The 12,327-nt window shown below is 48.9% G+C and overlaps 1 protein-coding gene across 3 annotated transcripts in view; it reads right to left on the bottom strand.

The window, feature by feature from the left end:
• The window catches only part of PTPRN2 (protein tyrosine phosphatase receptor type N2), a 906,619-nt gene that overhangs the window by 31,353 nt on the left and 862,939 nt on the right, over positions 1-12,327 (bottom strand). For all 3 annotated transcript variants that reach the window (XM_063099753.1, XM_063099755.1, XM_063099754.1), the window contains 2 exons: positions 1,787-1,906; positions 421-587 (listed from right to left, as the gene is read on the bottom strand). In XM_063099753.1, coding sequence (XP_062955823.1) covers positions 421-587; positions 1,787-1,906 — 287 coding nt within the window. The remainder of the gene's footprint in view (positions 1-420; positions 588-1,786; positions 1,907-12,327) is intronic.

Below are 12,327 nucleotides of genomic sequence, written 5' to 3'. Positions count from 1 at the left end.
TCCACGTCGGAATCTGCGCCCACACTTGTTCAATCTCATCATCGTGTGCAAACAGATGAGCACCCACACGAAAAATCTGGGCTCTACTCATCAATATCCTGTGAAATACAAACTTTAGGACTCTTCATCAGTTGGAGAATCTTTTAAAGGATAATGACCACATTTCCACAGTTCTAAGATGCCTGTTTGCTCCTCCTCACATTTCAACACTTCTAGAACTGGAGAACGTCTTGCGGTCACCATGTACAGCTCACACAATCCTGCCCCCTTCCTTCCGTCCCTTCCCGACTCCAACACAGGTGGTGCCTCTTATGGCCGGTGGCATCTTAGAAACTGGGAAATCTGGTGCCAAGCCATGCTGCCTCCTATCCGACGTCCACACGCTGAAGGCGTGACCTGCCAGTGGGCTCTTTGTCATACCTGCGGAAATCCAGGAGTGATCTCGCCGAGGAGGGGACTCCCTGGTCATACCAGCTCAGGAAGTGGAACTGGGTCACGGTGCGTGTCTGGCTGGTTTGCAGGTTCTTCAGGTAAAAGCTCCTCACCAGGAAGTCCTCACACCAGATGTGCTCAGAGACCAGATTTACCTGGAGATGCGAGGAGGGAAGGGAGACAGAATCAGGCACAGACTCCAAAATCCAGAGTGTTGCGGAGCACAGAGCTGCTTTTGAGGGGAGAAGGGTAAATCTGTGAAGGTGACAAATTTTATATCACAGATGGGTTGACTTGGCAGAGTGGCCCCTTCCCCCTTCTCAGTTTTAACACGACTTATACAAAAGTGTGTGTGTGTGTGTGTGTGTATGTGTGTGTGTGTGTGTGTTTAATGTCCCTTAGGGGCCTGACAGTCGAATAATTAAAAAAATACGTTACAACCCAAAAGTATCCCAGTTTTTGTCTTTTGTATTTCTAAGTCATATAAACCATAAAAAAAATAACCAGAGAAAACTATACTTTTGAACAAAAACACCAGCACAGCTCTGTGTTCTGCTGAATGGTTGCACTCTGACAGCTCAACAGAGGTGGCCTATGCCTCGGTGCAGACAGAGATAAACGAGACTCACGTAGATTCACTAACGTGGATCTGAGCTCAGCCCCTCCTTGCAGGGAAGTCTCTCTGCAGTGCCTGCCGCCACAATGTGTGACTCAGGGCTCGTGTTCAAGCTTCTAACATGCTCCCTACTCTGGGACTTCGGCATTCGGAGTAATTTTAATGCAAAACAGAACCAGAGGACGTATTCTGGTACTTGTTTAAATGCCCAAGTTGACTTGGTTCATTCTTGATGTGGGTAGAAAATCCAGCAGAAGAAGTAAGCTTGCCCATGGGCTGTCCTCAGATAAAAAGGTCAAATGGTAAAGGACAAAACTCCACACAGAGCCACCGGAGGAGGACGCGGCCCGGGCGAATGAATCGGTAAGCAAGTAGGGTAATGGCAGGGCTCTTTCTCAACATGGCCTGTTACACAGGACCCAGACCACCCTGTGAGGAATATATATATATTTTTTTCTGTCAGCATTTGGATTTATAAAATTTTAAAAATGAAATTTACTGAAGCGTCTGAGCCCCCACTGACAACAGAGGGGCAGATTGGTCCTGGCACCCTCTGAGGACAGGAGGTGCGACCTCCCCTGCGAGGGCTGTCCCCAGCCTTGGAGGGAGAACTGGCCAGGCTGTGGATGGCCTAACTGCTCGGGGGCCTGCTTTGCTGAGGACCAGGGTCCGAGGGCTCCCCCGCCCCCCGGAGGTGGCAGGTCCAGCTCTCCAGGCGGGAGCCTTTTGTCTAAATACCTCGTAGACGTGGTACAGGTTGGAGCCTTCGTCAGGCCAGTAGTGGTAGCACTGCCGGACGCCGTTCTCCGTGAGGGGTGTGAGCATGACAATGACCACGCAGCCGCTCTCCCACACCATCTGCAGACAAAGAAAGGCCGCGGCCACAGCGTGACTGCCTAGTCACCACATGACATGTGCAATTACTGCACTCAGAGACAGTCAGATCTACCCCATTCCCAGGAAATTTATTTTGTTTTCATTGGACACAGTCACTCTGCAGCTGCTTGCACGTCTCTGAATACGCTGGCCCTGTATTTTGCATGTTCCATGAAATATTTTTTAAAAAACCCAGTGAATCCATTCCATGCCACTTAAAGCCTCCTCGGTTCTGTGCTCAGCTGCGTGGCTCCCCACCTTCTGATCTGGGAAGGAAACTTTCCACAACGCAGCACAGGACAGGGGTAGGCAGGCTGACGCTGCGTCCACACGCTCTCTTCTCCGCGTGACGTGGACTGACGTTAGGGACACGCTTGTTTTCAGCGGTTGTCATTACTTTGCACGACTAGAGAAACATTTTGCTTTGTGAAGCTGCTATCCTATCAGAAGCAGGCTCTGAAGGGTTTCTTTCCAAAGCAGGTTACAGAAAGCAACATTTTACTGCTAGAAATTTCATTTAAACCAAAATACTGCAATGCTACTGAAATAAAAGCAAATCTAAGACTGACTTAATAAATCGTAATAGCCATGTGAGAAGTAGCTCCAAGACACGATAAACAATGAATGCACATTCAAACACGTAGAAATGGCAAAGACTCAGAAGTCCTTCAAAACTCAACCTCTTTGCAACACAAATCCCAGCTTTGTGGATGTAAACCTATTTATTAATACTTACAGCATAATTACTAAAAGCCATTAATTCTCTGGGGTGCTCCGATGTGGCATCTGCACACTTTTATTAGCATATTAAATTATAGAGGGAAGAGGGATCTGCTTTTCCTGCAATGGGTTATATTAGCTTCACAGAAATATTTATAAGCAACTGCATTTAGATGTAAATTTGGTATCCAGAGTGCTTCTATTTCTTTTAAATAGAGACATAAAAATCCAATTAAAATCTTGTTATTTAAAAGGTCCACATCTCAAATATAAAATGCTTTCTCATCGTAGTTCCTGTTATTAAAGTCCTTTAAATTATATTTTAAAAATCAGACCACACAATATTTTCCTCCTTTAATATTGATTTATGTTCCCACGTGATGGAAATAGTCAATATCCTTAAGGCGCCTCATTGTATATCACTTACATTGGAATTAACGGAACCTACTTCAGTATTTACGAAAAAGCCCACCATACATATGAATTATGCTTAAACCGTGCGCTTTTCCTTTGCCTTCGTGGCAGTCCGACAACAGGGTGAGAATTCACAGTGCGCTTTCCCCTAAGCTTTCCTGGCCTTTGAATGCGCCCTGCCAAGTCGGCGCTGCTGCGGCATCGCGGCTTAACGTGTCTCTGGAAGGTGGAAAAGCTCGTTGAAGCCATTATGAAAATGAGGAGAAACACAGATTTTATGAGCGTAATAAAAACACAATGATCCAGGCCATAAACTCATCATCTCGCACTGCGTGGGCCGCCCAAGCATGACATGACGAAGCCGCCGTTTACAGAGGGCGTTTCTCTCCGGCAGCCCAGCCCACAGGTTCCCATTACTGGGGGCCTGCCTGGCTCTCTGAAGACTCGGTTAAGATTAAATCCAAATGAAACTTAATTTAAGCAAACAATCCCCAAGGCACTCTGGAGAATAATATTTCTTTCTAGTTCACTGTGCATAAAAGCAGAGAGAAGAATTTACTACATCAAACCGGCAGCCCAGTTGGGCACCAGTGTCACAAGCGTTTATGGATCTGCTGGCATCATCTCGTGTTCTTTGGAACCAGTGCAAAGCAACGCAGCCCCGGAGGTAGACTGTGCATCTCACCATGTATTTCCTGCCTTCAGCTGCAGTGCCTGACCAGCCTACCGAAAAAAATTTAATTGGGGTTTTGGTGGGAAAACAGAATATTAGTAAAAATTCTAGTCAATAAGGTTCAGTTTCTCAACAGGGAGATGTCACAGTTTTTTCTTCTTCCTTGCCACAGTCCTCGTTTACAGGTGAAACGCAGGGCGATACTTAACACAGGGAAGGTGCTATTTGTTGACACGTCTTTGAGAGATCTAAAACTTTCTCTTCTAGGAAGTCAAGAACCACCCACCATCCCTGTTTGATCTTAGTGTTGTCCGCTGGAATGAGCAGTTCATGAAGTTAAAGATCTGTACTGCTGAATTCCAGAAACGGCAATTTCCAGCACTTTCTGTTTGATTAAGTACCAGAGAACACAACATTTACGGTCTTCTCATTTATTCAACACACTAATTAAATACCTGCTACGTGTCAGACATTTGGCTGGAGATTCCGGAGAGGACTGAACGTCCCCGCCACAAGCAGGGGTGGCATATGTCGCTGGGCGCACTGTGGTGTCCTGCATTCCCGCCCACCACTCCCTCAGTTTTCAGGGTTATGTGGATTTTTTTGCCAGACAGGAAGCAGGTTCCTCCATCCCTGGATCAAAACAAAGCTGCCAACATGGATTAAAAATGAGCCTTAAGTATCAGACCCCAAGTGTAAACTACTGGTGCTGCGCTTTGGAGAAGAATTTGAAACCCCCTTCCCGTGAGCTTCTCCCCAGATGCAGCAGCAGCACGCCTGGAAGCCCACCTCAGAGGCTGGGGTGCTGTGGACATCGTGACGCCACGTGGCTGGTGGGCGAGGGCGTGATGGCTACGTCGGGTGCTTCTCACTGCCGCTTGCCCCGGGCTGTGTGCTGCACGAGTACAACAGTCAGCCCAGGGGTTCTCAGCCAGCACCAGACACTGCGGCTAAAACCTGCTGGCCGCCAATCCCTGGAAACCCATCCCATCTTAATTCATTCAATGGTCACATGGTCCGGGACACCTGGATGACAGCTACAGCCAGGGTAACTTGGAATGGGATCTCCTGCAGTTATTGAGCAGCGAGCAAGTGGAAAAATGAAAGTGAACTAACTCAGACAGTTGACCCAAGTGACACGAAATGCATGTTTTGGCTGTTATCTGATCCAATGGGGTAAGTTTACTGACTACTGTTATGGCTTAAACTGTGTCCTCCCCCAGAGTTGTGCTGAAGTCCTAACCCCTGGTACCTGTGAATATGACCTTGTCAGGAAATAGAATCCTTGCAATGCGATTGAGTTAAAGTGAAGTCTGACTTGACCAGTGTCCTTCTGAGGGCGAAGCACCGCGTGAAGTCACAGACACGGAGGAGGAGCCACGTGGCAGAGGCCGGAGTGATGCGGCCACCACCAGGGACACCAGTAGCTGGGAGAGCCAGGAAGGACCTTTCCTGGAGACTTCGGAGAGAGCATGGCCCTGCCCACACCTTGATTTTGAACTTCCAGCCTCCAGAACTGTGATGACATATTCCTGTTGCTTTAAGCCACCCAGTTTGTGGGACTTTGCTACCGCAGCCCTAGCAAACTAATACACCCATTGATACATTACCCCCAATCCATCCATCAAATCACCCGTAAGTGCTGAAAAATGTCAGCTCTGTCCAAGTTTTGTAGTAAAGGTAGTTAAAGCAGATGGAAAGACACATAAGGTCTCTTCATTCAGAGTCCTTTTTGAGTATTAAATATTTAACTAGCAAGCAAAAAAATAATAAACCAACTGAAAAATGGGCAAAGGGCCTGAATAGACATTTTTCCAAAGAAGACGTACAAACGGTCAACAGGTATATGGAAAGGTGCTCCACACCACGAACCAGCAGGGAAATGCACATCAAAACCACAGTGAGATGACACCTCATTCTATCACCACCTGCTCGAACGGCTATTATCAAAAAGACAAGAGAGAGTAAGTGTTGGCAAAGGTGTGGAGGAGAGGAGCCCCGAGCGCAGCAGGTGGGATGTGGACTGACACTGCCACTCTGAGAGCAGAATGGAGCTTCCTCAGAAAGACTAAAAGCAGAGCCACCCTGTGATCCAGCAGTCTCGCTTCTGGGTATACACCCGAGGAGACAAAACAGCACCTGTAAGAGACACCTGTGGCCCACGTCCACTGTGGGGCCCCTCGCAGCCGAGGGACGGATCCACCTGTGCCAGCAGTGGATGAGTGGATAAAGAAAACGCGGTGTGGACACACGGCGGGATGCTGCTCAGCCTTAGAAAATGGAAATCCTGGCATCTGTGACAATGTGAATGGATCTGGAGAACATTGTGTTAAGTGAAATAATCCAGAGAGAACAAGAGGAAAACTGCACGCTCTCACTTACGTGTGGAATCTAAGAGTTGAATCCTGGAACCAGAGCGAGATGCTGGTCAGGGGGTACAAACTAGCAGTCCCAGATGCCCAGCAGGGGAACTGTACTTGGGAACAATGTTAGTGTCTACTTGGCATTGCCGAGAGAGCACGTTAGGCATTATCATCACAAGTTAAAAAGGTGGCTGTGGGAGGAGCGGGACATGCTAACTCGTGGCCTTTAGTGACCACGGCACTGCGCATACGTACGAGGGCCCTTCCGAACGTTCACGGGAGGATTTGCATTATCTTTTACTCCCATCGTCCACTAACTCTCTGAAGTACCCTCGTATATCAAAGCATTATATCGTACATTTTAAATAGACACAATTTAAATAAAACTCTTTTGATGCCCCGCTAAGGAAAGTTGATTGACGTGAACTAGGGAAAGGCCCAGGCCGTTTCCTCTACAGCATCCTGGGTCCTCCAGGAGGAAAACGTCTCCTTCCTCCCCTAGATCTCTCGTGATGCCTCCGGTCCTGCCTTCATCAGTCTTATCTGTGTCCTCACATCTTTCTTCTACCAGACTCTTGTCTCCTTAAAGACTACAGCCTAGTCTGCCTGCCGCTTGTACCCTCCAAGGCCTCTAGCAGAGTGATTTATTACAGCTGATGCTTAGTTGAAAACAACACATTTTAAAAAGAGACCACTTGAATACTTATGTAAAAAAAGATGACTCAAAGAAAATGCTATCAGAGGCTTGCATGGCACACATCCTCCCAGGATCTGCTTAAATGTACAGAAAAGCATTTTTTTTTTTTTCAAATAAGCATATTAACTGTTTGTATGCATGCTGGAGCAGCTGTTATGTGAATACAACTTTTTCTTCAGAGTAGGTTAAGCATCCCCCGTAATCCTGACTGCAAATTCATTTCTGTTGTAAACTTCTTTTCATAGGATGAACAGGGGTAGTAACGTTAAACCAAAAGAAGATGTTGACTGAATTTAGAAAGATAAGGAGGCAATTACTGAGACTTAGGAACACTCGTATGAGCTCATAATGTCAATAAGCTATAACCACGAGGTCTGAAATAGATTATGGAAGAAAAAAACAGTCTGTGACACCTTTTGCAGGGGAGACCCCAAGTCCTGCTCTTACCCTGCCCAGAGGACAGTCTTAGAATCACAAATATGTCAGCATGAGATCCAGTTAGAGATAGTAGAGCCAGGTGCATTTGCAGTGCTGACTAGTTCTGATGCCTGCAGGGCACGTCGGGGGCCAATTCACCTTTGAAGCTGTCAGGGCAGACACCTGTGCCCACAGAGCCACAGCTACCACCTGAGAGTTCATCACCGGCAGCAACAACCTCTGCAAGTTTTCCCCACCAGCAATATTTTGGCCTGGGCCTCTACATAAGAAAACTTACCATTTCTTTGAAAATCAAGTGAGAGTTCCTGTGGAAAGATCTAACAGCCTGCTTGTTTGTCAAGCACATTTGATGTGGCGTGGTGTAACGACCACGTCTTCTAGGGGTTCCCATAGCCAGCATACACCTGTGCACGAGGCTTCTTTTTTATCCAGCCGTCCGGCACAGCAATGGGTGTATTTATGGTGGGCTCGAGGGGTGCTGTCACTTAGCATCTCTGTGTCTTCGGCCTGTGCTCATGGTTTAAACTAAGTATGCACATTGGCTCCTGAGACAGAAGTGTCAGTTTCAGGCTGCCATTTTTCTTTTCAAGATCAGAAGCTGATTCAGGCTGCCATTTTTCTTTTCAAGATCAGAAGCTGACGTCAATCATGAGATCCACTTGTGAAGCAAGAGATGACAGGGAGGGGAGTGGGGGGGAGGGGAGGAGGACAAGGGAACCAATGTGCACCTAAAAGCAGAACAGTCAGGATGTTTTCAGCTGTGACACATGCAAATCAGTTAAAAAGAAATGCAGGGCGTGCATGTTTTACCCACATCTTAATCTTGCATTTTCTCGTGCGTCTGTCAAGGGGACCCGGTCCCTCCATGGTGTAAATGAGCCCCAAGCATCATCACAGACACAGCTTCAGAGGTCAAGGTTTTCTAATGCAAATTTAGGTAAGGTAACCTGACAAAAGTTTTTTTTTCACCTTTAAAGGCTTGTGAATTTATGTACAGAAAATCCAGCAAGACTACACGTTTGAAATAAAATGTCCTGGAAAATGTAGGGCATGTGGGTAAAGTACATACAAATCATGGAAATGAAAAAGTCAGGTTTTTTCCTAAGAAATGAACTGTCCTCGATTCCTGTGTCTCCCTTGAATTTGATCATTGTGCTTCACAATGAGGCAGTCTGTAAGTTAACAGGGTTGCAAAGGAAATTTCCCTCTGCTTACCTCCCGTAATTTCTCAGCACTCTGGAATCAGTAAAGCCTCTGAATATTTCTCTCTCCAGTTGTTCATTATCCAGAGGAGATAAAGGACTTAGTGACTCCTTACAAGCACTAAAGAGCTGAAGAGATTTGGCATGGGGGCATTCTGTACCCTTGGAATCGTGCCACTTTAGGTAAGTGCGTATCCAAGCCAGGCATCGTGACCCCTGACCTGACCTGGTGAGGAAGACGAGACTGTAGGAAGCTGGGCCTGTGCTGGATGGAGATTCAGGAGTGCCCGAGAGCCTAGAACAGCTCCAGCAGAGCAGACCCCTTCCTTGCGGGATTAAAATTTTCTTAACTCAGGTGGTGTCGGACCATCAGCTCTGCTGGGGCCACGCTGCGGTCTTCTCCGGATGCTCCAAGGTCTGGTTCTTGGTGCCCACAGGCAGTCCTCTCTGGCTGACTGAGGCAGCCTGCCGGAGGTGGGGTGCGCTGTGGCACCCAGGCTGCCATGGCCAGCGCTGCCCCTGCCTGGCCCAGAGCTGCACTGGTGCCACCTTGCCCTGAGATCACTAGGTCCTAGCTGCCGCCCTCCTGGGCAGTGAGTACGTGGAGGGAAAACCGTCTCTGTCCTTTGGGTCCCCTGCAGTACTTAGCTCAGTGGTCCGTGATCAAAGGGTGCTCATAATAAAGGCTTCAGTTGAGCCTGTCAGTTTGGGAAAGAAGAAATTGCCTGTCTCCCAGCTGAGACTCCATCACTGAATCCTGTGGAAGGTGGAAACTAGGAACCGACAGGAGGGTCCTTCCTGGTACAGCACTGATAACAGCACGAAGAGTGAACACCTCTGACTGGGTGAGGACTTCGTGCTTCTCTGGGCTGATGTCGCGGCTTGCCAGCCAGGAGCGGGCTCGGCATCCAACGTGGTCCTAAAAGTGCACCTCTTTGTCAAACAGGGCGGGCAGGGCTGGGGACTCAAGAGCTCTCCTCTTGGCCTAGCCACGCCTGTGTGAAGTGGGGAAGGACACCTGCCCCAATTCCTGGGGCCAAGGTGCTTCTGCTCCTGGTGCTGGGAGTTCAAGTGCCCTGGCTTTAAGTCTCACATCTGCAAGCCCTCACCGCACACTTAACTCGGCAGACCGCGCTGCCTGGGTTCCTGGTTTGGAGAGCAGTGGGCAATGTCTCCCACGCGCACCCCGTGTTTGGTGGTGACGCAGAAGCTCCCGCGGGAGAAGAGCGCGTGAGTCTGCCGGCTCTTTCTGTAGTGCGGGAGGAGGGAGCACAGATGCCAGCTGCCTTCAGTTGACGTGGCTCCTCAGAACAGGAGGAGGACGCAGTGACCAGGCCAAGGGAGGGATGGCGGGAGGAGGCCACAGGGATTAGGGACCCTGCTACGGGAAGAGATGAGGATCTGCCACACTCCTCCACGACCAGCCCCTGGCCCCTGCCACCCACAGCAAGTCCTCGACTCCCCAGCTGCCCCTGCAGAGGCTCTGCTCCACCAGAGCTGCCCGCACGCACCCTCCGCGTGCCATCCCACCAAGCTGCAGACCCTCACTTCCCGGCGAGAAGACTGTGCACCTGGAGAGGCCCTCGCCCCTCTGTAGCCTTCAATTCATCTCACATGCTTGGAGGAGGCACCCTTCGTTCTGTGCCTCGGGAGCAAGCACAAAGCAATGACTTCGTCACGACCCATGTGTTTACTCTGTAAATGCTGGCGGTCCCCACGGCAAGATGTCTTTTTTTTTCTTTTCTGTTTACAGAGACGTATTCGTGAACAACACCTTCCCCATCACTGTGGCTTCTTCACTTTTAAGGAGTGTGATATAGTAAAAAAACCAACAACACTTTTGAGTCATACTGAGCTGGGTTTGACACGCGCTCTGCCTCCAGGAGCTGTGTGGACCTGGGCGGGTCATTCAGACGCCCTGAAACTCAGCGTCCCCCAGGTAGTCAGGCTCGAGGCGTGTGTGTGTGTGTGTACATGTAGGTATCAACAAATCGTAGCAGAACACACATAACGTATATAAAGTATAAATTTAAAATTTTTATTATATATGTTGTATGTATATATATTTATATATGCATATATGTTATATGTAGGTTATATTTATGCACAATTCATAAGTTACAATTTATAAGTATAAATGGTAAATAGATAAGTATAAACTACAGTAGCATATACATAACATACGGTTTACTGTCTTCAGTGCACAGCCCAGTGGCATCAAGCACATTCACACTGACTGCGGCCATCACCACCGTCATCTCCAGAAACTTCTCATCTCCCCAAACTGAAGCTCCGTCCCCACTAACGCCAACTCTCCACCCCTGTCCCGTCCCCCGGGGACCATCGTTGTACTTTCAGTCTCTGTGGATCTGACGACTTCGGGACCTCACAGAAGTGTGGTCACAGGAGGCTCATCGTGGAGTCATTAGTCTGGTCAATCGAGCTCACACATGTGAAGTGCCTGCCCCCGGGTCTAGCATACAGTAAGAGCTCAATAAACGCCACTTTCCTCTCCTCCTTTCCTGATGTTAACACGCCCTAAATGTCCGTCTTCGCACTGGTGCGTGTCTGCTTTTCATTCGAAGCGACCTCACGTGGCAGGTGAGGGGCATCCTGACAGATTAAAACGTATCTTCCACGGAAAGACCATGTGACATACGTGTGCTCTGAGCTGCAAGGATCAGAACAGGGGACAAGGGACTTTTCTTTTACTCCCCTCCTCCCGGATGTTCAGTCTCCCCGAACAGCTCGTAGACACCAGCAGAGCGCCAAGCCTGTGGGGTGTCAGAGGCTGGGGTACCCCACGTTGGACTCTTCCTGGAAAGGCGCAAGTTCCTCGTGTGACATGTGAGGCTGACCGTGGCCGTGGCAGGACGGGAGGGAGCCCTCGTGCTGGAGATGACGTGTCCCACTTGACATCCCAATTTGCTGTCTTCCTTCCACATGTCAGTGTTTGCTTCTGTGACTTTCAACACTGTCACCGTTCCTAGCTGCTGCCACTGGTGTCCCCGGTTTGCTTTTGCTTTGCTTATCAAATGTCACCGCCTTTTTGACATTATACCCCAGAACCAAATGCAATAATCCAGGCATGGTCTGACCAAAGTAGAAGAGAGCAGAAACATTTCACTCTAAGATCTGGACGTGACTTCAAATAATGCAGCTTGAGACTGTTTCACACTTAAAAAGTGACCTTCCCTGACTGGGTAATTTAGATATACATATATGTATATATTTCTTACTTCTAAACCAGTCCACCCCTTTCTAGTAAAGCTGATTTCTGAACCTTAACGCAGACTTACCCAGATCCCCCTGAGGTGGGGTAAGGACTAGGTATTCATGTGAATGGTTTAGAGCACACTCAGCAGCAGGGTATTAATTTGAGGTTTATCTTCCTTTAAATAATACTTTTATTTTTAGGATTTTTATATAAATCAGATTTTTGGAGATCAGATTTTTACAGCGCATCATGTGTGCTTAGGGAAAGAATGCTAACCTCTAGGTAACGGGTGGTTTACTAAGGAAGGACAGTGGCGGTCCCCCCGCTGTTGACCGAATATCCTGGTTTGTCGAGGCCGCAGTGTAGATGGAGGCGCCTGTGCTGGGCTTGCCCAGGCAGGAGGAGGTGGAGGTGCAGGAGGTTCTGCAGGAGGTTCTGCAGCGCGGTGAGGGGGCAGGGCCGGAGCTGCTGAGCACCAGCGCCATGGGATAGAGTGTCCCGGGTGCCCCACGTTTACGGAAAGACCCGAGGAGCCGCCTTCGATCCTGTGTGCAGCCCCCCTCGTTGGAGGACTGGATGGGCCTGGCGGGCCGCTCTCTGTGCTGGAGACCCCGGCACTCCCACTGCCTTCCCCTCCCCCATGGGGCCCCAGTCCCGGTGCCCCCTCTCCCGACTCTGC

Source organism: Cynocephalus volans, chromosome 6, assembly GCF_027409185.1.
Source record: "Cynocephalus volans isolate mCynVol1 chromosome 6, mCynVol1.pri, whole genome shotgun sequence".
Taxonomy (NCBI): Eukaryota; Metazoa; Chordata; class Mammalia; order Dermoptera; family Cynocephalidae; genus Cynocephalus; species Cynocephalus volans.
The sequence above is the reverse complement of the archived record's forward strand: the minus strand, read 5'-3'. Positions and strand labels throughout refer to the sequence as shown.